A 27,678-nucleotide genomic window follows, 5' to 3' on the forward strand; every position below is an offset into this window, starting at 1 on the left:
AAGCTTGAAACAAGTATTATTTCCATAGACAAGTCCAGGAGGAAACTTTTTTTTTCTTCAAAAATTTCGCGTTCTGGCACATATGCCTTCTATGCTGGAAAATTCAGAGATAGTGGTATGCGATTATTTGAAATGTGTTAGCTGTGCTGTGGAAAGCAATGCTGTGCAACATGGTGCCAGAGAAAAATAAATAGACACGACCAAGTTTGCGAAAAAAAAAGGAGAAATTAAATGGAATTGAAGCCAAGAAGCCTGCCTCCTACCTTATTTCATTCATATTCATTTTTTGCAATCAATTTCCATTGCATTGATATTTCATATTCTATTTATATTCAGGAAATCCTAAAAAGCGCCCCTGTGGGCTGCACCGTGGTAATATTGTTGTGGTATATAGCCAGTAAAGTAATGTAATGCAAAGTTTAGTAATTCAAACGTGAACATCATGCTGATAAAAGCCTTCAGTTATTTTAACAGATAAATGGTGCTCAGAATTTTGTCAAATTTTATGACATAAAGCAGGTCTTACACTGCTGAAGGTGGGTGCGGTCGGTAACTGTACTGTATCCAAGGGCTATGATGTTATAGTCTGAAATATTGCAAACCAGGAGAAACGAAACAGCCCGTTCGTTAACTTCAAAACTGTAGAGTCACGTCATGCCCCCTCTCTACCGCAATTCTTTTAAATTCTACAACATCATTAGATCTAACAACATTAAGAGACTGAAGTTTTAACTGGTTTCAAATATTTGGGATTTGAATATCACGAGTACCAGCAAGGAGGCAGCAGAAACAGAGCTTGGGCAATTGACCACGTCACTTTTGGGATTTTAATCTTAAAAGACTGGTACAAAGATAGGATGCCATAAGAATAATGCCGTGTTTACTTTTTATATCCAAGACCTGAAGGTACAATTTTACATTAAAGGTATGCATGACTTACTTCTTTTTTTCCTTGGGGGGGGATTTTGAAATTGCACATTTTAAGCAGTTCTACATTGTTGAAAAGGAGATTTAAAGAATCAAAACAATGTTCAATGTTTATTTTTACATTGAAAACTGAGATTTTGAAAGAAATTCTAAGAATTTATTTTATATGATAATGCTAAAACATGTTTGGACACAAAATGCCTACAATTATATTTTGATAATTCATGTTATTTCAGGTACAATGCTACATTTAAAAAAAATTGAGTAGGCTTAATAATCATTCTATAATCTCATAAACACTATATAAATGACTGCATAATGGATGCAGATACAAACAGCACCTGTTCTCAAACAAATGTTTTAAAAACAAATCAAAAACTTGGATAATGGTAATACAAAAAATGTGATAATCACAAAACCTGAGTTTAAACAATCAACAGCTAATATCTGTTGTCTTAACAGTGATTGGGAATGTAAATTAGTGTTTTGGTCAGGAGCAAAACTGTTAGAAACCAGTCTAACAGGAAGTCTATCTAATGAGAGATGGATAAGCATATGAAAACTAAGAAAATCATAAAATGTCAACATTAGCTCTAATATGTGACTAGCTCTCATAAAATTATTCATTGAACATTCAATTGAGAAACATATTACACAAATTTCAATTTTGTTGACTTCTACTTATTCAAAAATGTAAAACTGAAATAAGTCAAGTTTTATAATGCTGTCTAATAACAATGGTACAGTTCGCCAGTCATTTGCACAGGTTTCATAGGAGTGGTATTTCTCTACTATTCAAATTATAACACTCACATTCTTTAATTTAACATATGCAAACCAATGCTTAAACCTGTGTTTCTTGTTATTTTATCACAGTTCAAGGCTGATAATATTGGTTAACTGCACATATGAGGAGCATGCTGTATCCTGTATATAAAGATCTCGCTCCCGGCAGCATGCCAATAAAAGAAAGCTGCTACTACAATAACATGCCACCACTGATGACTGGAGCCGATGTAATCAACTTTACCTGGAAAAGAAAAGAAAAAATGCATGAGTTAGTTTAACGTTCAATAATTTGAAAATAGTTACAACAAAATATCTCTGATTAATCATACAACATCTCTACCTATATATTTTCCAAATATCAGGACAGTTTCATAAAAGAACTTAAGTAAGATCACTGATTATTTTGTGGCACTGAATTGTTATAAAAACTTACCTGGAAAATATCTTTCAGGAAACTTTGTCAAGTAAAAGCCGAGTGCCGACATTCCAAAAAAGTACATAATTACCACTTTTGGTATAAACATCTGCAAGTAAAATGAAAATCAAAACCAAAATATAATAAATGAAATCTGGCAACAAATTATAGTGGGACATAAATGTTAAGCACAAATTTTACCTATGAAATTATGTATATTACTTAAGGAAAGCTCAGATATTCTAACCTATAATGATTATCCTAAGTATTCAGTTAATTCAAACTACCCAGTGTCCATAATTCTACCTACTTGCAAAATCAGAAGACATTTACCACTTGTATTTTAAGTTTTTAAAAACATAGCTAATATTAATAAAGAATGATAAATAATCTTATTCTCATTCTTTTACAACTACTACTACTACTTGTACTACTACTATGCTAGCATCAGTAATGATTTCCTTCAATGAAAAGCATTTATCACCCTTTGAAAACATTAGTACAAATTATCTATTTTATGGCTCAGACCAACTAGCATAAAAGTAAATATAATAATAAAATAAAAATTATCAAAAATAATTTGTCCCTTGAATAATAATAAAACAAATTTTGTTCTGATCAGGAAATACTGATGCATGCTTAAAGTCTTAGAGAAATATTTACCTGAACCATCTCTTCTTCCCATCCACCACTCAGATATATCCAGTGGATGGTAGGAATAATTCCATAAGCAGCTAGACAACAGTACAATATTAACCTTTTTGTCCACCAGTGTGGAGAGAATGAGCGAGGGTGAAGCTGTGTAAATAATACTGCTGCTGATAAGATTGCCACTGTAAAAAGGTAAATGTCTCGCCATATCTGTAATTCAAAACAGAGACTTGTCACATTTCTAATGCAAAACCATACCCCTTCTCTACATGACTTAAATATAAATGAAGATTTTTGCATCATAATATATGGTAGTCTTTTATCCATCGTTATCACTGTCACTGCGATGTAGTTATATACTTATTTGTGAACAATTAGGAGCTTCACATTGAATAACATCTGCAGTACCAAGAGTTGAAGCCAGAGAAGTAAGGACAACTACACAACTACACACACTATACAAACCCCTCCCCCATACAATACTTACAGACAGACAGTAAAAAGCATAGTGCACTGCAGGTAAGTAGCAGCCAATCAGTCCCACAGAGATCCCAGCCAGGTCTGTCATTAACCAGCGTTTACTGGCTCTCTCTGAATGGCAGTTGAAGATATGGTACCCAGCAGAGCACAGCATACAAAACTGGAAATAAACTAGAGTTTCTGAGAGGCAGGGACCACCTACTTGATATGTGCTTGATAGTGGGTCAAATTTTTATCAGAGTCATTCTGGGATCCCTTAGTTAGATGCCAAATCCTGGGTACCACAAAGTTCTGAAAGTTGGTGTTGTGGTTCAACTGAACAGGTATCTGACAGTAAATTTGTGAAACTGAGCAAAATTTAACTTGAAATCTATCCTCAATAATCTGTGGTAGTGTTAAAAAAGTACTTTAATTTTTGAGTATTATTATAATAATGAAAATCAGTTTATGTGTCTGTGTTTTCTGAGACAACTACAGTAAATGATTCTTACCTGATAACACAAAAGACCTGCAGTAACAATGAGATGATCAGAGAAGCCTCCACTGTAATGAGGTATCATGACAATGTTGTCCACCAGGGTGCACAAACAAAATATCACAAATCCAATGAGGTGTGACCAGATATTGATGGTTTCATTATTCCAAACAAATAAACTGGAAGGGAAGCAAAAAGCAAAGTTAAGACCAATCCCATTTATCAGTACCAAAAAAAATTTATATAAATAAATAAATAAATAAATAAATAAATAAAATATCCATACTGAAAAATGCACATCAACAATGCAAAATTTCATTCTTGATAATATAACTTTAAAAGCACCTAATAAACATGATGTTGTATTTATAGCCTTCAACCATTATTTTATATTAAAAGATATATTTGATTACCTCAAAGAAAATAATAAATCAATGCATTTTCTCTGAGCTGTATCAATGTTTGGTCTGTGTTTGTGAAACAACAAAATATTTGAGCAAATGAAATTGCTTCATAATTATGAAATGTTTACCAATTGAACCAGATCATATTGATGCAAAGTTTGGTTAATCTCTTTGTTGACTTTTCATGTCAGTTTAACTATTACATTACTAGTAAGTAGCACCATCCAATTGCATGTACCTTTTTATACAGGCATTGGATGAGAGAAATGCTCTGTAACCATCCCTGACATATGGATTTCCTTGCAGAAATTCTGGAACTTCGTTGTATTTATATAGTTGTATGTCTTCTTTCCCAATAGATGTGCATACAGCTGCCTGGCAGCCACGGTCTATCTCTATGTCCATAAACACATAGACAGTGTCAGCACCACTTGAACTTTGTGAAACATTTCTACTCTTTAGATTACTTTCATAATCTACTGGCATCCCCATAATAATAAAAGGTGCAAACTCCCTTTCCTCAAGTTTAATATCTGAAAAAGAAAAGTGATGTGCTTTTGTTGGTCACATCGCTTGTTCATGAAGATAGTAGACATATGTTTAACAAGCAAGAATAAAATGTAGTTCATATTTTAGTTGCATGTTTTATGAAATTCTTTTGAACTCTTGTAACACGTTCTGACAACAATTTTAGATTCCTTGACAAGCTAGAGAAGATGCTAAAGTGTACACCACAGTAGGGTACTGACAGTCCTACAATTTTCAATTTCATTCATTTATTTGAAACTTTAAGAATTTCATTTTCAATAAATGCACACTGACTCGAACTACATGTAGTATCAAAAACATTAATGCATTTGAACAACTCAAATGAATTATGGGTATATGCCTACATCAGGTTACATAAGTTATATACCTCCTAAAGTACAGGGCTCTACTCACCAACTATCTGCTTTAGATACTGACATTTTTCAGACCTAATTTTCTATATTTGGTTGCCTTGACCAACATAACCTCCGTTTACAAAAGAGTTGAATGCGCATAATCAAGAAGAGACGTATCTGATGATCCGACCGTCGTTGTGGATCACCAGATCAGGACTGTTCTATTAGGCCGAAGAACGATCTTTAACGCATCGGATTATGTTTTACACACTGTATATATATTGACAGTAACGTTATGCCTTTTTTAAAGTCAGAAATCAATCACAAATATTAAATTAAAAAACCCTGCCTAACGCTTTAATATTTAGATTGGGAATAATTAAGGTAATAATAACAAGACCACTCCCCTGACGCCCGTATTTTTTTTTTTTAAGATATCCCAACTTGACCTACATTTTCTTGCTGTTGTAACATTCTTTTTGGTGCAGATTCTGCTCATTTCTTTTATGAATATATATTTTTGGTAAGTAAGATGACCCATAATTAAGTTCCAAAAAATATATTTTGGAAAATAAATCATCCAATAAATTTAAAGCAATGATTTAATTTTTTTTGTTTCAAGCGCCTACAAAAAGCCTTCCCCGATTCAGTAGAGCCTATTCTTTTTCTCCACTACAAGTTGTTGAAATAGAGCCCGTGTGCTCAGCACTGCCAATTATAATCACCATCAGCTCAAAAGAAATAAACTCTAATTGAGCTTGTACAGATTATATCGATAAAAAAGAAGCGTACTGCTTGATATGAAAAGGTTTTATTGTATTAAACAATTTTTATGCGTTAATTATTACCATTCTTACTTTTTGCTTGCCATTGTAAAAAACTTTCTCAGCATTTGAGAAATATTTGCGCTAGAATGTATTTAACTTTTGGGCCCGTGGGGAAAGTAAAAAGTCAGTGGAATAATGAAAACTTTCCCAAAATAAATAGGTGGGAGGTCAAAAACTGTTATGTTCAACTTGTGAGACAAGGAACTCACTAAAAAAAGAAAAACAACTCCAATTTAAATTCTACCTACATTTATTTAGAAACATATCTGCAACTGGCTTGTCAAACCAATTGCACATTTTCAAGGACTTCATCACTACTTGAACTTCACTTAACATGTATATAGAACAAAGCCAGATGTTGTTACACTGAACATAGTAATACTAGCTGGAGAATAATGGTTACAGCAAAACTATCTCCAAAAATATCTTTTATTTTGGATTCCAAGTATGAGCAGAGGTAATATATAGCTCTTACTATAAACTGAATTTTGGAGTACATTTCAACCATCTCCAATGTCATACATCCTCATTGTCACATCTGTCATGTATACACACAGCAACACTTTGAAAAAAAGTTAAAAACAACACTTCATGCTTTTCTTTCACAGACCAGCCTTTACTACCAAGATTTTACAACTGCAAATTTCCTGTAGGATGATGTAAGAATAGATAATCCAAGATATTAAAGATGAAAGATAGTGCTGTTCAAATAAGTATGCATTTACAAAGGTCAGTATTGCTCCTTTCTTAGAAAAGATGTATCATCTACAAACCAAACAAAATCTGGATTTTTGCATCAATCATATTCTTGAGTATTTGTCTTTATGCATCAATCATATTCTTGAGTATTTGTCTATATGCATCAATCAAATCGTTGAGTATTTGTCGATGTCTGTTATTTCCACCTCCTAAATCCAAGTCTTGCCAAAAGACTAACATCTTTCAGGTGCATTTACCAAACCCTTTACTGTCCATAAAATTGAGCATTTTTCTCCATATTATGCAACATATACTGAACCAGAGAACATACATGTATGCAGCAAACACATCGTTAGTTCAACATTTATTTTAAGGTAGTATATGTGAGCAATATCATGAAAAGTGGATCAACTTAGATTAATTCACACACACAAAAAAAAATTGTAAAGAGTAAAATGACTACATCTATTCGAGCACCTTTACAGCATCAATCTAAAGTGCTCTTTAGAAAGTTGTGAATTTGCGAGTCAAAATATTAAAGGTTCTCATACTGATAATGCCCTCTTTTTTCATAGACCCTAAATTGCATAGAACAATCTTTCAGCACCATGATACGGCATTCTATTAAACCTATTTTGCCCATACAAATTACATGATCTATCCCATTCACCGATTTGATACTGACATTTGTTCTTGGAAACCTAATGTATTATGCAATTTTAATTGCATTAAAACACACTAATGGAACTACTGTGCTAGGTGTAACATTGTTCTAACTTTTTTTCATTTTGCAGCCTCTTTGATTCTATGTGCATGTTTTTACATTAGTGCTTTCATAGTCAAAGGCTCTACAGTGCGCCTACTATAATACAATTCTCATCCCATAATAACCGCAATATCTATATTCAGTACAAAAGTTTTACTTTGAAAAAAAATTAAAAAGAGGAAAAATGTTTGTGATAAATAATGTAATATTCAAAGTTATTACGATAAATACTCAGCCAATTCCATATGAAATTAACACTTACACTCACTTGCTAATGTAAAACCACAGAACATCCATATCTTCGTATAGACTAGAGATGACGACTAGACAATAGCAACTGTATCTTATACTATGAATGTTTTAACTATAAGGTTTCTATACATCACAAATCTATGTAATAAGATTCCCACCATATCATGTCTCATCTGCCATAAATATATACAATTGTAGATTAGTTTCAGAACCAGACTTGCACCAGAGCATCTTCATGTTATGTTGACAAACTTTATCACCTTCTCCTTGTGAGTAAAAGGAAAAATTAAAATCTTGGTTTCCTGTTTAAACACCATTTTATCACCAAGGAACAGGGGCAGTTCAAAATTAAAATGTTGCTCACCAAGTCGGGTGTTATATTGTTTTTTTTTTTTTAGGGGTAAATTTGTTCTTCTCCCTGGCATATTCCTGCATTTTTGCATCTGTACTGACCAAGCAAGGTCACAAAACAGGATTTTTCATGATTTTTCATAGTATGCAGCAAAAACTGTAGCTGGTAGTTAGGGTCCATATTTGACATTCTCTCATGGATAAACAATGGTGAAAATTAGATTCGATTAACAACTTCCAAGATTATTTCATGTTCCCAGCAGTAGTTTGACCAGTGACTAGAAGAGATTGGACTTAAGTTTTGATTTGCCAATTTTTCAATCATTTACTTAAGAACATAATGGGTATCAATATTTTGAAGATATTTCCACTCAAGGCAAGATGGCATTCTGAACTCAGACATTTTTTACCATCACATTTCCTTATATTCATGTCAATACTGCATAAAATGTATGCTGTGTTCAAAATACTTTGTCGTTGTGACCACAAGGCTTCGTTTTAATATCACTGCGAGTTCATTTAGTTTACTCTTGAAGGCATGTTGTAGAGTAAATTTAAGTACTCTTTTTTATTCTTCTTTCTTAACCACAATCAGGTTGTTGTGGCCATCTTCACAAGCAGTTGTCGTCTGTAAAGAAAAAGAAACAGAATAAGACATAGGAACAACAAGATCATTCTTAAATTGAACTTCTTAATTACTTGGGATTTTCAAAAAATAAAATAAATAAATAATAATAATAACAATTAATTTGCACAAAAATTAACCAGAAGAAGCTATGTTCTCCTAACATGTAACATCAAATAACAAAGGCAATCCTAACAATCTGTTACAAGGACTGTCAGATGTGAACATCAACAGGCATCAAAAACTGGAAATAACTTTTGAAAGTCATAAAATAAAACGGAAAACAGACTGGCCTTACACCTGCTTTCAAAAGAAACCTAAAAAAGGTTCCTCATTGTACAGTTAACTAGCATAACATTACCACATTTTTCATTTCTTCAGTACCTGACTATGGTTCTCTTTCTTTTCTCCATCTACTACAAACTTGTACTGGTATTCACCCTCGGCTAATTCTAAAGTAGTACAGAACACTCCATCTCTGGAAAAAAGGCATCAAAATCAGAAGTAGACTTATAATTTCTAAAAAAAAAGTGAAAAACATGAGGAATTTTCAAAAACACGTTATTAAGAAACACCAAATGTTATTCCAATGTTGTTTATGCTCTGAGTCATCATCCATGTGCTTCAGTTCATTTTTTTAAAAAAGAAGAAGCATGGTCAACCTTGACCAGTCTGACAAGATAGAGTGATATCCAACTGCCATTAATCTACATCTAAGATAGTTAATAGCTGTTAGCATGCAAAAACCTTCTTACTGCTTTCAATTACTTTTCCTAATCATAAGTGCAGAAAGTAATATGATGGCAAATTATATTTGAAACAGGTCTACAAAGCAAAAAACCAGGCACCACAAATGAATAAATAAATTTGGACATTTCTACAATTCTCTTGCTAAAAGGTATGCAATCCAAGATTTGCACCAAATCAAATTTTCCTCAAGAAAAAAAAGCAATTTTCTCCTACCCATGAATTATTGCTTCATCTGCCCAAGCACCTGGATCCAATGTTTTATACCATTTCTAATTAAAAATTTAGTTTCAAATGTCTGGCTAGACATTTTCTCTTCCTAACATTTCACAATACACACACTGTACAATATTGAGAAGGGCCTCATTTTCACTTTATAACAGGAGAACTGCTGTGAAGTTTAGAATTTTCACTTTGTATCATGTTTAAATGAGATGATTTTATTTCTCACGTTGTGAGATTGTGAAGTGTTAAGGCTCAAACCCTGCTAGCTTCAAGGCTCAGGTGGAAATCTCAACATCCCATACACTACAGAAAAACTTTTATTTTAGAAGTTTTATCTTTTTTATGATCTGAAGAGGGATAGATAAGAATTAAGTGATGCAAGAAAAAATATGAGCTTTGGGACATTTTAAAATCCAGGCAGGATGCCATTAGTACATTTAAGTTCATAATAACATGAAAAGTAAACTTACACTTTCTCCATTTTTACTTGGTCTTTCCAATCTGAGAAACTGCCAATAAGGTACACTTCTGTTCCCTCGTGTTCCCATTTAAAGTGGACAGGTAGTTTGCTGGAATGCTCCTAAAAGCAAGCACACAAAGAAATTTAATCTAACTGTCCCATCACAAAAAAATTATGTTCTACTTGGCTAAAATGCTTTTAAAACAAGAAACATAGCATATTTCTGTTGACTTTTTATATCCTTGGTTGTCTATGTTCTGAATAATTTGCGAGTGTATTTTGGCATTGCCAAACTAATAAGAACTTGCCCATAGGGTTGTCTGTTAAAGGTTTGCAACATGTTTCCTCTCCTATGAACCTACCGCTTGGAAAACTATGTAAAAATAACTTTGGTGAAAATCTCTGAACGTGATGGAAATGCCACATGGCTTTAAAGGTTCACTTTGTAAAATGTTTTTATTCCATCATGTGGAATTAGCAGATAAATTTTTTCTAAATGTTCTTCCATTTTGTAATAGACAAACACTTCACAATAATGTTTCAGAAATTTCTAAAGTTGCTTTTTATTGGCCATGCAATTTTACCCTTTCTTTAGTTCCTACAGGGGCTGATACACAAAAGTCCTTGATAAATTTCACACAGCTACGAAAATGAACTAACTGTCCTAGGAGTCAAGGTAGTTTGTTTATCCTGAAGAAGTAGTGAGCAAGGCAGTCAAAATTGGGTAAAAATTAGGTAAAAAAAGAACAGACATGGACTTGTCTAAATTGATAGGGATGAATGATGATGTACATTTAGAGCAGTGTATGATCGTTAAAGTAAATCCTCCTTCATGCTTTTTACCTCTTCCTTGGACTGTTCTGTCTGGGTTTCTGGCTCATCTGGACTATTCTTCACCTGGCAAAGAAATAACATGCCAGCATGAAAACATTTCTCTACTTTTTTTGTTCACCAAAAGCCAGGAATATGCTGAGTGGGAAAGGACAAATCATAGAGGACACAAAATCTTGAAAAAAATACAAATTTATTCAACGGAATAGATAACATGCAATATTAAGTAAAATGTTGAGAGAGAGAAAGAGATGGAGACTAACCTCTTCCTCTGTTGGAGGTTCTTCTTGGGTATTTTCCTCTTTTGCACCGTCTTCAACTGAATCCTGAAAAATGGAGAACATGCTTTATAAATTGACCTCACCATCTCATTGGATAAGCATTAGAAAAAGCAAACACTTCAGAAAACTTGATCTGAACATCAATAAGAGAAATGACAATGGGAATTTGTAGAACAGTCTCTTTACGCATTTGTCTCTTACTTATTTAACAGATATGACTGGTTTTGCTTGCAGAGTTTAAATATTTTCAGGTTATACAGTGGCAGATCCATGGATTTCAGAAAGGAGGCCCCCAAAAGACTTTAAACTACCATTTTTGACCCCCTTCTCATAAGCTGCATATATAGTTAACACCAGTATCAAACATAATGTAGGTTCTTAGGTTTTCAGCAGTGCATACACCAATCCAATTCTGTGGCTACTTGTCATTCCCAGGGGTCCAAGAAAGATGAGCATCCCAGAATTGTTTCATAAAAATTTGCCTGGACTTCTGAAGTGTATTCTCTTTGCAAGTTTTAGTTCCAGAATGGTCTTTTCTCTTTCTTGGGTGGATGGATCCACCATATATATTTTGAAATATAGCAATTTTGGGCTAAAATTGGGACAGGATAGGATGGGATAGGGTACGGAATCTGCCACAGTATGTTTATGTAAGTAATAGCGACACAAAAAAGAAGTGTATTTCAAGTGTCTTAAAATATCAGTAATTTTTACTTCTGCATTATAGAATATATAAATAGTCTAATAAAGAATGTTTTAATTAATTAAATTCACTAATGCTATTATGTATGCACAGATCTTAAGTCTAAAGGAAGAAGATTTTGCTAAATTTCACAGATGCAATTATATGTGAACAGATCTCATAAGTGTAAGGCAGAGGGTTAGTTCAGGAAATGTGGATGCCTCATGCCAGGATTCCTCCAACATGACTCCAAGGTTGACAGGTCAGCCATTAGTGTCACACTGAGACAGCGGTAGATGAGGCGCAGGTTGTTTCCGTCTATGAAGACAAATTCTTCAGCAGAGAAGATGCATTAACAAATCACACACGCAAAGTTGTTCTTTCATGAAAATGTGATGTTAAGCCTATCAAATGAAATGTAATGAGAATCTGTGGAAGTTTGGTTGACACGTGTATTTGATTTAAAATCAACATAGCTGGTCAATTATGCAGTAAGGACTCAATTCAACTAAAGTCAGATAAACAATAATGCTAAAAGCTTGACAAATGTGCAAGTTTTCATTGTCAAATTCTTGGTACTTCCATAATAAAATCAACTACAAGTTCAGAGAGGCAAAGGCTGCCTTCAGACTATGTACCACCAGCCACATTAAAGCATTTCAGTGATATAAAAAAATACAGATATAAATACAGAATATAAATAACAACTTTTCTGGCAATTGGAGAATTTCATAAGCTGTGTATGATAAAAGAAAAAAGTAATTTTTCTTCATTCAGCAGCTTACAATTAAAACAATTTCATGTTCTTATCTCTTTTATATTTGCATCAATTTAACAATTAATATGTAGTTTACTTTCATAAAAATTGAAAACCCACAAAAATGCACTGTTTGTTCCAAACCAGGTAGTTTCAGAACAAACAAGATATGTCAACAACAATTGGATGCATAGACAGGAAGTTGTGGTAAATCCAACTTTATGCTGGTGGTACAATACATACTGAAAGAACAAATCCCTCTCTAATTACTTCTCTGAGGTATTTCTCTATGAGCACAGGTGCAAGGTTCTGTTGAATAATATAGAAACTCATATAACATGCATATAGGAAAATTTTACACATCTAATCTCTCAAAATTTGATGGAACTAGTTACCCATAGTCACCTTAGGAAATAATCAAAGCAGGAAATTGAGCATTGAACTATGGCAGAGTTTATATGCAAGGTGCTTTTGGATTATATGCACCACAGTTTCCCTTTTAGTAACTATTGAAAATCAGTAAGGCAACAAAAGCTGCCAAATGTACAGAAACTGATCCTGCAAAAAAAAAAAAAGGTCCATTCCAAAAGTGATCTTTACAAGCCACAGATCTAAATTGGTATTACTATTTACTAAGGGGTACATGAAGTTTCAGCTAAAACAGATCTACGAATTTGGAATCAAGAGTACAAAAAGCCTAGATCAGATTTTGGGCTGAAACAGCAAAATGGACGAAGATGAAGAAGTTTTTTTATGTATAAGTAAGGATGCATATTTTTATGGAAAATAGTAGCCATCTTGGATATTTCAAGTTGTCAAAGTAGACAATGTAGCTGAATTTGTTCTTGGGCCCAATGGGACTCTAAATCAAGTCAAAAAATAGATTAAAAAAAATTTGCCTCTACTATACTTTTATAAATCTGAGGTGAGCAATGTCAGATGACAAGCAAGTTCCCTTTAAGTCAAAGGTTATGTAAAATCATAGTTTTATTTTACACACCAAGTTTCAATAAAAGGGCGGGTTGTTTTGGAAAATATGGAGTAAAAAAAAAAAACAAAATTGTAAGTGCAGTGAGACAGCAACAATGACAGCCTTTTCAGGTGGTATATATATATATATATACAGCACACAGTGTCTGTACATAAAATTCTTTTTATTGATTTGAATATCATAGCTTGAAAATGAAGTTACAAAAAGCTTATGATTGCTTAATTTCACTTACTGTTTAATAGCATATCACACAGCTGTAGAGAGTAAGTTTTTTTCTTTTTTTTCATTTTTCTTACATCAAAATTTTTCTCATTTAACAAGTGAAGTTTTAAATCATACTAAGAAATCAGGGACCTAGTTTAGAGCTGTAAACTGGCACTCAAGGTAATTTCTGCAAAAATTGACAAAAATACAGAAAAGCTGTTTAAAATTATTTTGACATCTTATAATCTTTAAATATAAACAGTAATTCGTGACATAAACATAAATGTTTGAGGGCTCAGAAGCAATCATCAACCTTTTGCTATTTTAAGCAGTCAACTTAATTGAATAGAGAGGTACAATTTAAAAAGAAAGGAATTGGTTACTTCAGTCAAGCAAGCGAGCGAGCAAAAAAAAAAGTAGCATCAAGCGAGGAAGGTCTCTACAGGCACAGCACTGCAACAGCATTCACCATACCTCTGGATTATCTGGATTAGTGGCTCCCTCTGAGGGACAATCATCAGGTTTGCCAACCAATGGATGATCATCATTTCCTCCTTTAGTCTCTGGTGATGATAAGGCTGCTGGTGTTTTATCTGAAACTTCATTTTCTAAAGTTTTAGACACTATAACACCTGCTGGAGAAGCATGTTGTGCAATTTTAGTTTCAGATTCATTGGAAATTTCTGTTTCATTTTCTAATTCAGGTTTTCTCTCTTTTGATTCTTTGGGAGACTTGTCCTTCTGTGGTTCATCTTTGACTTTTTCCCCTTCAGAAACTTCTTGCTCAAGAACCTGATGCTCCTCATCTTCTTTTGGAGTTGAAGCATTTTTATCATCTTCCTCATTTGGGGGTTCTGTGACGTTAGCATTTTCAATACCATGTTGCATCTTTACTTCTACTTCAGGGCATTCTTCCTTTGCCTCTGGTTTAAGTGACTCTTCAGCATCATTCTCATCTGTTGCTTGTACATCAACTATCTGTTCTTCATGATCTTTCTGTGCACCTTGTAAATGTTCCTGTCCAACAATTTCCTCTTCTTGCTTTTCTGATTCTTGTGCCTGTTTGACTACCATTTCTTGTAGTGTTTTTGACTCAGGTATCTGTTCAACAATATCTTCATTCAGTGCCTCTTTCTCAGGGGATTTTTCATGGACTTCCTCTGGTTCCACCACATTTGGTACATCTTTGGAATTTTCTTTGGGCTGCTCTGTTTCAGTTACCTGGTGATCAATATCTTCTTTTGGTTCAATATCTTCCTTTGGTTCTTCTGTCTCAGGTTTCTCATCAACAATATCGTCTTTTGGTTCCTCTGCAACAGGTGCCTCTTTCACAACATCTTCTACCTCTTCCTGCTGTGCCTGTTCAACAATATCATTTTGAGTGTCTGTCTTAGTTACCAGATGAGCAATAGATTCTTTTGGTTCCTCTGTCTCAGAATTCTGGTCAATAACTCCTTTTGGTTCCTCTGCCTCGGGTACCTGTATCATGTCATCTTCCTTTAGTATTTCTCTCTCTTGTTTAACAACTTCACTTTGTGCCTCAGACACAAAATTCTGATCACCAGCTACCTCCTCTGGTTCCTCTGCTTGAAGTTTGTCAACATCTTCCTTCAGTACATCCTCCTCATGTACCTGATCAACAATATCTTTTTCAGGTACCACTGCCTCAGCTACTGGTTTACCAAGATTTTCTTTTGGAACTTCTTTCTCCTTTTCACCCATTTGTTCACCCTCTTTCACAGCCTCAAGCTGGGTGTCAGTATGAACAATAATACTTACCTCTCCTTTCTGTTCCTCTGCTGTGATTGACTCTGAGACTATAGCTGACAAAGCAGGTGCTGTTGGTTCGGGCATTTCTTGCTGCTGATTCTCCTCCACTACAATGGGTGCTGCCCCCTCTGTGACTGGCTCAGCAGGTGGTGGTAATTCCTCTTGTGTTTGCTCTGTGGGTGCCTCTTCTTTGACCTTGGTCTCTTCGACTGCAGTCTCTGTATTCTTTTCTTCTTCAACTGCAGTCTCTGTAGTTTTTTCATCTTCTGCTGTGGTCTCTTCTTTCTGTTCTACTACTTCTGGTTGAACTGGTTCTAACTTGTCTTGTCCAGCTGTATCCACATTTGCTTCATTCTCTACTTTATTACTTTCACTTTTTTCTTCTCCTTCCAAAGAGGGAACAGGCTTCTCTGTATTTTTTCCCTCTTCATCTTTTACTTCTTCACTTTTACTGTCGTCCAACTTTTGAAGTTGATCTGCTGATGAACTGCCTTTAAGACACCCCCCAAAACAAAAGCCCTTCTTCTCTGGTGATTTTGAACCATCCTTCTGTTTGTTAGTACTCTTTTTCTCTGCATTTTCACTAACCTCTTTTTCTGTTTCCTCGACTACGGGTGTGTCTATTGTTGCACTTTCTGGTTGCTCTTCTGGCTGCTCTTCTTCAACTTCAGTCTTTTCCTCTTCAGCAGCAGTAGCAGTAACATCAGCAGCATCACTTTCTAGTTTATTTTCACTCTTTTCAATAGTTTCCTCTTTTTCTTCTTCTACCTGTGCATCTTCTGGGGTTTCAGGTTCCTTTTCCACTGGGCTTTCATTATCTGATTTTGCATCATCCTGTTTTTCAGTTTCAGAATTCTGTACTTCCTTTTCCTCTTTATCAGTGCTTATAACCTCCTCAGGACCATTTTCTGTTGGTGTGCTATCAGTTTGTTTTTGTTCAATTTCATCTAGATCAACACCCTGCACATTATCCAGTTCTGAGTTGTTAGCATCACCATTTGGAGTTGTTTCCTACAAGCAAAGAATAAAAATAATAACAAGCATCAAATAAGGCCATAAAAGCTCCACACCATATTTTAAAAATAATAACACCTTGTATTTTTAAAACATATTACCAAACCTTTAATCATTAGTCACAAATATAAATAAAATTAGAAATTAAAAGTTAAATGAGCTGCCACTTAGTATGACCCCAAGCAGTAAGAATTCATGTTAACCAAGAGCTATGGTAAAATGCACACTAACATCTTAAAAGTAGCCAATATAAACACTTGACCTTGAAAATAAGCTATAAATAAAGGCAATGTCCAAAAATCACTTAATAATAATTAGCAGAAATAGCTACATTTAAGGGTATTTTTATCAACTGTCATGCTGGTGGTTTTCAGATTGGAATGCCTATGAACAACTGTAATTGTTGATTGTTTTTTTAATTCTTCAATTTTTTTCCTTATGATAATGACTATAATAGTATACGGTTAACTATCTAATAGAATCACTCATATAATAGTATAGTGTTAACTATCTATTAGAATCACTCAAAACAAGGTCTACATTAAAGTTTTTTTCCTTTAATATGACAATTTTCAAATTAGTCGGCTAAGCTGAAAACTTTGCCATTTCCCCACCATTAAGAGCTTCCATGACTGGTATCATATTTCAATGCAAGCAATTCCTGTTTAATATTGACAAACACAACATTTGATAGTTTAGCCATGGTAGCATTTGAGAAGAAAAACATAACACTGTCATTAAGGAAAAAAATAATGTCCAATCAAAACTAAGATGAATTCTTTGCACATAAAATAAAACAGAATAAAAAGTCCATTTATTGAGTAATGTGTATACAAGACTTACATTTAACATGCCTCAAGAAGGACTTCCTTCTGTTTTTTGTGGGTCAAACCTGTCCTTATTTAGTACTAGTGTGGTTGGCTGACACCTCATATTGTATAGTGTTAACTCGGTGCAGTAATTAAATGGCAATCACAGGAACCTGTTAACGACGTTAACATCCACAAAATATTACCCTGCTGTCCTCAAAATATTACATTTACTGGTAAAGTGATATTTCTCAATTTCCTTTTTGTATTATATATTTCAATAATAACTAATCAAAACTGCAAAAATGACAGACTAAACTGAGACACACTTGGACAAGCTGTGGTCACTGAAGTGTTATGAAGAGCAGAAGGGATGACATAACCAACAACTAACAGAGTCCAACAGAAGACTTTTTTTACAATGGGTCTCATGAATATATAGAGTAAACAAAACAATTATTCTTTAAATGTTCAGTTTTAATTTGTTAAAACTGGAATAACGTGAGGGGATTGGGATGTAGTCCTCTTATCATATGCTATTATTTTATGATGCTTATAAATCTTAAAATTTGCAAAAAAAAAAAAAAAAAAAAAAAAAAAAAAAAAAAAAAAAATGCAATCAACAAGATATGAGTCAAACAATCTAATCCACCTGGGCAGGGATCCGATGCCTCACTCATATACTCTCCTGAGGAACTCCAATAATCAGCCCAGGAAGTATAACTCATATCTACCTTCAAGTGCACTGAATCATGAGGTTTCCAGTCAGTGTTTGTTTCACAGGGACATATCTACAGTAACATTCATTATGTATTAAGGGTTCATTTTTGGCTGCTGTATGAAAGGAGTCATGGGACAGGTCATAAAAAATTCAGTCAAATTGTTTTCTTGTGAGCAAATCTGTCTGCTAACATAGACCTAACAAGGATATGGCCATTTGGCCAGGGAGATTATAGCTAAGATGTGATGTTGGCGTGACTACAAGTCCTTGGCCTAGTTAGCTGCATAACTTTTGACTTTTGTATTCCATCTAAACAACTTTGACAGAAAGAGAATCATGGGAAATTATATAATATCATTCCAAACTGCTTTTATCTACATTTCATAATTTTGTTGTTCTACAAAGAAAGGTAACATAACATACATCATAACTTGGCAGATCAGTAAAACACTGTCTCAATGTAGACTTCAACCCATAAGTTAAATTTGATTTTTTGTACGCTCTAGCTCATAGAATAGGAAGTTACTTTATGCACATGAACCAGCAATACCATTCAACTGTGACTAAATTGGCAACAACCTACATCTGTTCAAACATTTATAATAATATAAGAAATTAACCTGCAAATCAGACATTCAGAGAGATCCTCATGTAGATGAATACATGCGAAATACTAGTATCACCAAAAAGCTGAACATTGATTTGGAACAAGGTTGCATGTTGCTTATATGGATATAGTGCAGACATATGCAGGTGATGGCTACAGGTATACACAGGGGTCCCTGTATATAAACTGCACCTTTCTTGGCTCAGTAGAGGATAAAGCAGGAAGCAACTTCAAATGGGCCTGAAAATTTTGTGGTCACCAATATTTCCACTTAAAATATTTCAGTTCTTACTCATAAGATATGTTGATCAATCATGTGCCCGCAAGTTTCCTTTGAAAGTTTTCTGAATTGCTTCAAATTCTTAACCATATATCATTTTTTAAGGAGAAATAACATCAACCAAAAACAACTAACATTTGGCCATTATTATTATTATTTTTTTTAATACCTTATATTTCAAGGCCAGTGAGTATGCATCACCTACTGGGTTACATACATCACTGTAACATTTAGAACAGCAAACTCGTAATTTGTGACACATGATCATGTCAGGTAAAAAAAAAAGGGCAATGTATTGAATATTACAGATGCAGGCCTATAGGTAGGATAGGGTGGTTAATAGTGGGTTTTACTGATAACTTTTCAAAGTACCCCCTTTTGGTCCGAAAAGTTACATTCTGAATCACAATTGCATAGGTTCTATGTCAAGTTGGAACAAATAAGGGGATAAAAAGTTCCACTTTAATGGAAAAAGAATCCCTCTTTAAAATTTCTGGTCTGTAAAGAAATGCTACTTGAAGGTATATGCTTACCATGATTAAGACTGAAGAGCATTACATGATATTACTTTCTTAAGGATTAGTTCAAACTACAATTTTCACTGCTATATGCAAATCAAATCCCTAAAATTTTTGGAGATTATGAAATTAGGATGCAGAAAGAAATTTCAAACACAGATTAATCTTATATATATGGTCTAAATGGAAGTTTTGTCTTTCTGACATCCAAGTTTTACTCTGTATGTCACTAACCATAATAAATGCATATATATATGGATGCATATGACAATGCACTTTGAAGTTTGTGAAAGGCAGTGACAAAATGTGTGCATGCTACAAATCTCGTCAACATCCTAAATCAACCTTCAATTTAGGCCAAGTAAACTACATTCATATCTTTTTTAAATATGTATTGAGTCAGGCCCTATTAATGACAAAATGCAGATTTCAACTTTTCCCCCCAGTAAGGAAACTCCTACATCATCAATATAAACCATTTTAAATCATGCATACCACAGTCACCTGAAAAGGCCAGGTTTTTAAATTGCAACAAAAGGAGTTACTGGACACTGTTTCTTCTTTTTTCTGGAGATGGAGTAGTGGATCGTGGTGTGGCAGTAATTGTTCAAAATCGAAAGCTGCCTAGCTACAAGCCAATGGTGAAACTGCAGGCTTGGCATCTCTGATTTCAGAGGATTTCAACTCTTACACATGATGTATTGTAAAAATGCTGCCTCATACTTTTTAGAATTTATGAAACTATTTCATTGGTAATGCAGAAGGAAAGACTAAAGTGATCAAACACCACCTGTTCTTTAGCCCTTTTGGTGTCCAGTGTAAGGCATTTAACGGCTCCAAATATATAGAAATATACCCCTTACCCTCCAATTCCAAGTCAGACAGGAACGAAAATGTGGTCACCAAATGCATAATGCCAGTGCTTACATGTAATACTTCACTGAGAGTCCCAACAAGTTCAGAAGCAGTAGACAAAGACTTAGCTCTTGATCAAATCCAAGTTTACATTGGCAGTACATTGATGTACAAGTCACATTTGCACACAGAAAGTTCTGGAAGGTAACCAATGCTGTCAAAACTGTCAAATACGTATTGGCTGCATTGCCACCCTCCACATAGACAGGCAATGTAAATAAAACTATGGATACTCTCTGGGGATTCTCAATGAGCGCAATCAGCTTAACAGACTAAAATACAAAAAAGCTAGTGATTATGAAAGTAGGAAGAAGAAAGGTGTGTCACTTAAGCTGATTGCACTTAGTGAGAGTCCCCGCACAGTTGGGTCGATCCACATAGACTGTTGGTAACTTTATGGGAATAAGGCCAATGATTTTAATCATGACCTCATTATTAAAATAATATACTTCTGATTTTTTGAAAGTGATTCCTTCAAATTCTTTTTCACATTTGCATACCTGTTCTTTGTCTTCTGTTTGGTCACCTTCTCCTTTTCTCTCCAATGATATTTCCTGCACCCCACCATTCTCATTCTCAGCATTGCCACCCTTCTTAGAGTGTTTTCTTTCCTTCTTTGCCTTCTTGTTACTTTCAGTGTTTCCTGAGCCATCTGCAGCTACAGGCTCTGTGATGCTCGCTTTACCAGATTTGTTGCCCATCTTGTGATGACTACCTTGGAAAATCTAGTAACTAAAAGGTAAAAAAAAATTAGAATCCAGTTTATGTGTGGTCAAACCTCTACTAAGCATCAGTATCGTTATTGCAGTTAAAATTATCACAGTGCTATCTCCAATAATATTGGTTTTATATCATAGTTAAAATTATCACAGTTTTATCTCCAATATTACAATTATAGTTATCATGGTATTTCAGTTTTATCTCCGATATCATAGGGTTTTTTTCCATTCAGGTTAATGGATACCTTGCTTAACAGACAATAAGAAAACCAAACACTAGTACACTGACTATCTCAAGATAATTTAAATATATTACAAATAAGTATGTTGTGCCAAAGTACTTACTTGATTTACCTAATCAAACTTATCAACATTAACAATACAAATAATAAGATAAATCAATCTGATAAAATGTTCTGAATTCTTTTTACAACAAACCCTGTTAGAAATATTGGATTATCAACAAAAATAGTAGCTATATTCCGACTTCTTAAACCATCCAACACTTCAGTAAATTTTCTCATCTAAATATCATTTGAGTTTTCATGCTTTCATTTACAATTGTTAGGGGGAACATTGTCCACACACTCAAAAACCTTAAAATCAAAACAATTGCAATAACTCAAATCGGTCTAAATGATCAAAAACATTTATATTGATCACAAAATTGTTTTAATTCTTTCTTATACCAATCTCTCTCTCTGTCATCAGGAAACTTAACCATTCATTTCAGTCCTACTCAATTTTAATCACAGCCCTACACCCCATGATCTAGTCCAAATATGCAGTCTCTACCACACTTATTTCCAATTAAATATATAAATATTCACTGGTGTGCAAGAGACTTGACCAAACAGAGGCACACATAACCCAAAATTAAGGGCTATCGGCCACTAGCACCCCATTCTCATAGATTAGATCGACCTACATTGGATCGACCTAACTCCCTGGGGGTTCACGCTAAATAGCTGTCAGCCGGGCGGACACGAAAGTTAATTACCCCTTAAAGCTTGTAGTAGGCGGGGACGGACACTTAAGGGGGATTATCTGACAGTAATCTAGTGAGACTCCCCGCGGTGATAGATCGATCTAAAAGTTGTGAGAACAGAGCCTAGGACACTGCCAAATGTTTCCCTTTATTTAATTCTGTATTCAAAGCATGGAAGTGAGTTATCATTTGCCCTTTTGACAGTGTAAACTGCCCATATCGAGGTACACACAAAGTGTCTGCTGAACTTGATCTCATTTGGAAATGTAGCATCTACAAAGCCATAATTGAAATTGTCATGGAGACTCCGACAAACACCTGTGACGATAAAATGAAATGAAGATGTACATAAAATTGCCAAAAAATTAAAATCCTGCATAAAAGACAATGAGATTTTAAGCACGTGGCAGACAATCAAAATTATGTAAGACCATGCCAAAGACCACATTCATGCTTTAACATTCATTGCAATGTCAATTCTCCCTTTAACAAGACCTGACAAAGGAAAACATTTATGCCCCACTGAAAAATGATCCTAAGATGCTAACTGTACACGTTTCAGAATTCATAGGGGTGGTTCCTGGGTGAGTACGGTATATAGTCTATTATAGTCTATATTATGGTAAGTATACAGTCTATTATACAGCCCAGGTCATTTAGATACAATAGGTGGCAAACATCGTTCTCTTTCCCCACTTTTACATCAATTTTGGGATTAGTGCAAAAGCCTATTAAAAGCCACACAATGAGCAAGCATTATCTACCATTATGTAGCAAAAAATAAAGAAATAAAAATAATAATATTATTAGGATTTTTTTTTTTTTTTTTTTTTTTTTTGGTAGTTCAACACTTGTCCACTCTATTAATTCCCAAGATACACCATACCAAATCTAATGAAAAAACTACAATCCGTAAACCTGTTTTAGTTCTAGGTTCCTAATTTTTGAGTCATCTCACTTTGGAGATAGAAAAAGGTGAAATTCACAGAAAATTTAGAGCTTTTCAAGCCATCAGGTTTGTTTTATAGATCATATTTTTCTCAACAGTTTAAAATATGTGATAAAGAAATGTTGTCTAAATTCCCAGGTTATTTCTTTTGCTAATGAACATATGTCTGCTATTTTGAAAACATGCTCCATGTTAACTCAAACATTCCGTCCTCTGAAGCTCCACTTGGCAAGGAGACTGAAAAAAATTGATATTGATTTCTTGATGAAACGCCAGGAAATCACTGCCAGTCAGCAGAGGCTTACACTCAGGCCATAGGCTGACCACAAAATACATTCTTTTCCCAAGTGGCCATTAACATTTTAGTGTGTCGACAGGGTGGATTTGCATGAATCTCACTCAGTGGCAATGTGTGCTTCTGTAGAACGAATAATAAATTTGTTTCATATTACATCAATCTATTCCATCCAATTAATTTAGATGCCCCTAAATTATTGTACCGCCTCCTCTTATTTTTCTGAAGGGGGAGCACTATAAAAACTGAAGTTCAAACCCTGTGGAATCTGTTTAACTGATATCATAAGGACTGATATAGGTCTTACATCATGAACAGAGAATATTTGACCACCAAAATGGTTGGCTGTCTACAGCTGCATGACCAGTAAGCTGGCACCAAGGATCTCAAGTCAATATTCAGGATTTCCATAATACAATAGTGAGTCTGCTTGAAAAGGTATCATTAACATGTCTTGCCACTGTAAGATACCTGTTGTCTTTCCATGCTGCATGCATGACTGGCTAGCTGGAATGTTCTTACTAACCAGTCACCACCCCTGGCTCATTAGGCTAGCCAGATACACTGATAAGTCACCCTTTTATATGGTATGTGGAGCTATTTAAGCCCTGGCTGGACTACACAGAAAATTATATAATACAAGGATTTATATGAAGGGCCATTTTTTATGCTTGTTCTAAATCAGTGCTTTCACTGGAATTTATACACACTTGAAAGTAGGAACATCCAATTAAGATTCTTACAACTGTCTGTGTAAAAATACAAAAGGAGAATGTATGGAAAATTAATTATCCCCATACAAAAGATAAAATCATGTACCTGAACAAGTTATTGTTAACTAGATTGTGCTGTATTGAGACATTTTTGTTCAAAAGTAATACAGGTAAATATGAGACACCTGGATATATATATATATATATATATATATATATATATATATATATATATATATATATATATATATATACCTTGAAAAAAATTATTATTAGACTTACTAATTATGATGTAAGCAAAGACCTTTTGTGCAATTGCTACAGCTTGATGACCTCAAATAAATTGTGGATGACCCATGCTGGTTGCCACGTACAACTTATTAGTTATGATGTTATATTTTTTACAACATTTCCACAAAATGTTACATCTATTTATTCTATGTTGCCGATTTTAAAATAACTTCCATATAGTTTTTATTTAAACCATACAAAATGAGTTGAAATAATAACAAAAAAATCTACCAATAGTAGCAAGGCACATGATTTTATCATATGACTGAAGAACTGATTGTGTTTTAATATTGAAAATTTATTCATCTTGTCACATATCTTCTTCATTTCTTGACACACTTGACCATTGAGTAACAGAGAAAAATTAATGATAATTATCGTGAATCATTTGTATAATAGATGCAATGCTTGGCCTTCAGTGATCCACTTAGGGACACATATGCAAGCACATATTGTACTGTGGCAGTACTCCTCTATACAAGAATGTAATACAGCTAAATGGGTGTTCTGTCTGCTCATCACAGTATGCAAATTCCCCATGTGTTTTATCAGCTGTTAATCTATTGGAGCAGCATACTGAGAATACTGAATACATCAGTCATTAGAGCATTAGGGAGTCTTCTGTGAGGCTGTTCACATGGGGCTACTTTTGACTGGAAATTGGCTTCACTTCCACTGTCAGACAGCCACATTTTCTGACAATCTAATGTGGATTAGGCTAATTTCTGGTTTTAAAGAGTACTGGTCTGAATAGACCCGAACATTGCAGATATACCCAACCCTAAATGAACGAGCCTTTTCTTTGGTTTACTCACCCTCCTTCCTATTCAAAAATCCAATCCAAGGTATGAATCATAAATGGCCTCAGTCTACAGTGGTAGGTCCTATCACACTGTTAACATAATCTTCTCCACAAACTAGGAGTTCATGTGACAGTCATTCATTTTACGAATAATCCAGGTCATGGGAAAATAATGGGTTGTGTATTCATGGGCAGACATAGGGGGTGACACAAGAGAAACATTCTTCTTTTCTAACAACTACCTTTGGCTCCCCCCCCCCCCCCCCCCCCCCCCAATCAACATCCTGGTCTAAATGTGAATATCAATATCCTACATGTTGAGTAATGTCATAAACATTTCATCATCAACTTTCATTCAATGCTAGCCTATAGTTCAATACACTGAGAGGCTAGTTACTTAAATATCAAACGGAAAGTGAGACTTAATACAGCATTCATTAAATAAGGCACGTTTTTAGTCTTTTATGTGCATGATTGGTATTTAACGTTTGCTGCTTTTTCAGCACTGAGAATCAGGTATATACTTACACTATCCTACTACTGTTGCACCTGTACAGTGCACCTGTATTTTTTACATGACCAATTATCAGTCCCACAAACAATTATATCATAAGCTAATTTCTTTTAAAACTATTGCCTTAATATGGATTAGCCCTAACTACAAATGCTGAACAGGAAGAAGCAGGATGACAAGAGGCATTCCAGCAGGCCACTGTTTGGAAAAGGATGGTCTTAGAAATATTTAGCCTACTTTTACCGAATTCCTTCTGACTAAAACAATATATAACATGTACCAAATAAGGCAAAATTCCATCTTTTCTATGCATACTTGAAAATGTTTTCAAACCAAAGAAGTTTACAGCCTTACAACTTCAGAAGCACATATGCCTCTGCACCTGTTTTTTTTCTTTTTTTAATGTAACCAATTATCAGTCCCATGAACTCTGTATCAATAGCTAAATTTCTTTTAAAAGTTTTGCCTTATTCTTATCTTTCAAAGCTGTGTGAGTAATGAAAAGAGAGAGAGAGGATGACAAAACACATTCCAGCAGGTCGCTGTGTTGTAAAGGATAGTCTTGGAAATATTTAACCTTGCCCCCATCCCCCTCAAAATTACCTTTCACTAAAATCAACCAAATCAATCTACAGCTAAAGGGAATTGTTGACACTGTAAAAGAGCAAGAAAAAATATAGGTACACTAGTATTAGGGATGCCCCAAAATTCTCAAGGTTTGTTAGTCACAAGTTTGTTGGTCCAAAAGTTAACCTAAGACATTGTTCTGTCTGCATCACTTTTCATAACATTTTTGCTTTGAATATTTTTATGTCTAATTTCTTCTGCACCTTGGACCTAGTGAACCTCAAAACAAATATTTAAGTTTGAAACCAGTGAACTTTCTGACTAAAAAAAAACAATAAAGACTAACAACATGCACACAAAATGTTAACAACTAAGCTTCTTGAAAATATAAATTATCAGTTGTAAAAAGTGTTGAGCTTGAGACCAGATATTAAAAGTAAAAAATGGGCTTGAATTTGGGCATGAATTAAAAGGATCTATTGGATAATACAGTGTTTTAGATTAATGAAATATGCAAATGAATCTGAAGTTCAGCATAACAGATATGCATGTTTTAAAATACAATCAAGATCTCATTTAGTATTTAGTGCCTGTAGTCCATTAGTTTAGGCAAGTCTCAGGCCTCAGTTGTGCTCTTCTTAGATATGCTAGGCCCCCATTTAAAAACAAAACTAGTTTTGGTAACTAAAAAAAACTTTAGTCAGACATTCAGTTTGCACTTTAATGCCATCACTTAGGAGTAAAATAGGAAATCTAGCGCAGGTATTTTAAGCCTGCACGCTATCTGAATTTTGAAATGTCAAACGGCAACATTTGCATTTTTCACTGCCAGCTATATGCAAGAATTCATATAATAAAGCCTGTGATAAATATTCAAATGAACTCCATATTGCCTAGGCTCTAAACAACTTTACAGGCAGACATCCTTCATTGACGTTCACTCTTGATCAAAATAACCTCTTCTTCTCTGTGTTGCATAAAACAGTAATGATTTCTTGAATAACTCAATGGAAAGTGTTGTAAACAGCAGCCGGCCGGCCCCAGGCCAGCGTGTATGCCGAGCCGGATGTCAAACTCTTGAAATGATGGCCGGTGAAAATATAACCAGAAATGAAAGCACTTATATCCCCCGATGACGCTAGAAATCTATCACACTTCTAAAAAATAACTCACCCTGTAAGGTAGCCTACTAGGTAAAATTGATCAACCTCCTTCTTTCTGATAAATTCCGACAGTGCTGGAATCGTGAGATCCTCTCAACTGCAGGCCGAGTGAGCGAGCTTGATGCTGTGAGTGATCTGTGACAGCAAGGTACGATGCTGTTGTGTCACTTGGCCTTCCACTCACTTAGTCTGCCTCCCGCCTGTGATTAATTCCTTCACTGTCTCTTGCAGCTGTAATGAGATAGGCTGGTTTCACAGGCGAGACTGGTAGATAAAGACAACGGATGATCTCGCTGCACGACATATGGAGCATGACGTCT

The 27,678-nt window shown here is 34.5% G+C and overlaps 2 protein-coding genes across 3 annotated transcripts; both read right to left on the bottom strand.

Annotated features, from left to right (window-relative positions):
* Positions 1-1,052: 1,052 nt before the first annotated feature.
* On the bottom strand, positions 1,053-5,242 carry LOC106156767 (progestin and adipoQ receptor family member 3). Its single transcript, XM_013532187.2, has 7 exons — positions 5,084-5,242; positions 4,380-4,674; positions 3,754-3,916; positions 3,270-3,422; positions 2,795-2,992; positions 2,150-2,240; positions 1,053-1,957 (listed from the first exon to the last, which is right to left on the bottom strand). Exons 2-7 carry the CDS (start codon positions 4,631-4,633, stop codon positions 1,824-1,826), a joined length of 993 nt encoding a protein of 330 aa, XP_013387641.2. The 5' UTR covers positions 4,634-4,674; positions 5,084-5,242; the 3' UTR covers positions 1,053-1,823.
* Positions 5,243-6,084: 842 nt separating this feature from the next.
* On the bottom strand, positions 6,085-27,602 carry LOC106156773 (uncharacterized). 2 transcript variants are annotated; one of them, XM_087003213.1, is made up of 8 exons: positions 27,369-27,602; positions 20,858-21,089; positions 15,503-16,504; positions 11,072-11,134; positions 10,821-10,874; positions 9,988-10,097; positions 8,930-9,023; positions 6,085-8,548 (listed from the first exon to the last, which is right to left on the bottom strand). In XM_087003213.1, exons 2-8 carry the CDS (start codon positions 21,056-21,058, stop codon positions 8,489-8,491), a joined length of 1,584 nt encoding a protein of 527 aa, XP_086859339.1. In that variant the 5' UTR covers positions 21,059-21,089; positions 27,369-27,602; the 3' UTR covers positions 6,085-8,488. The 2 variants fall into 2 exon arrangements, with proteins under 2 accessions (XP_086859339.1, XP_086859340.1); XM_087003214.1 differs by lacking the exon at positions 27,369-27,602 and adding an exon at positions 25,128-25,152.
* Positions 27,603-27,678: the final 76 nt, after the last annotated feature.

This window comes from Lingula anatina, chromosome 2, assembly GCF_051362555.1.
Source record: "Lingula anatina isolate TDL-2025a chromosome 2, LinAna3.0, whole genome shotgun sequence".
Lineage (NCBI taxonomy): Eukaryota > Metazoa > Brachiopoda > Lingulata > Lingulida > Lingulidae > Lingula > Lingula anatina.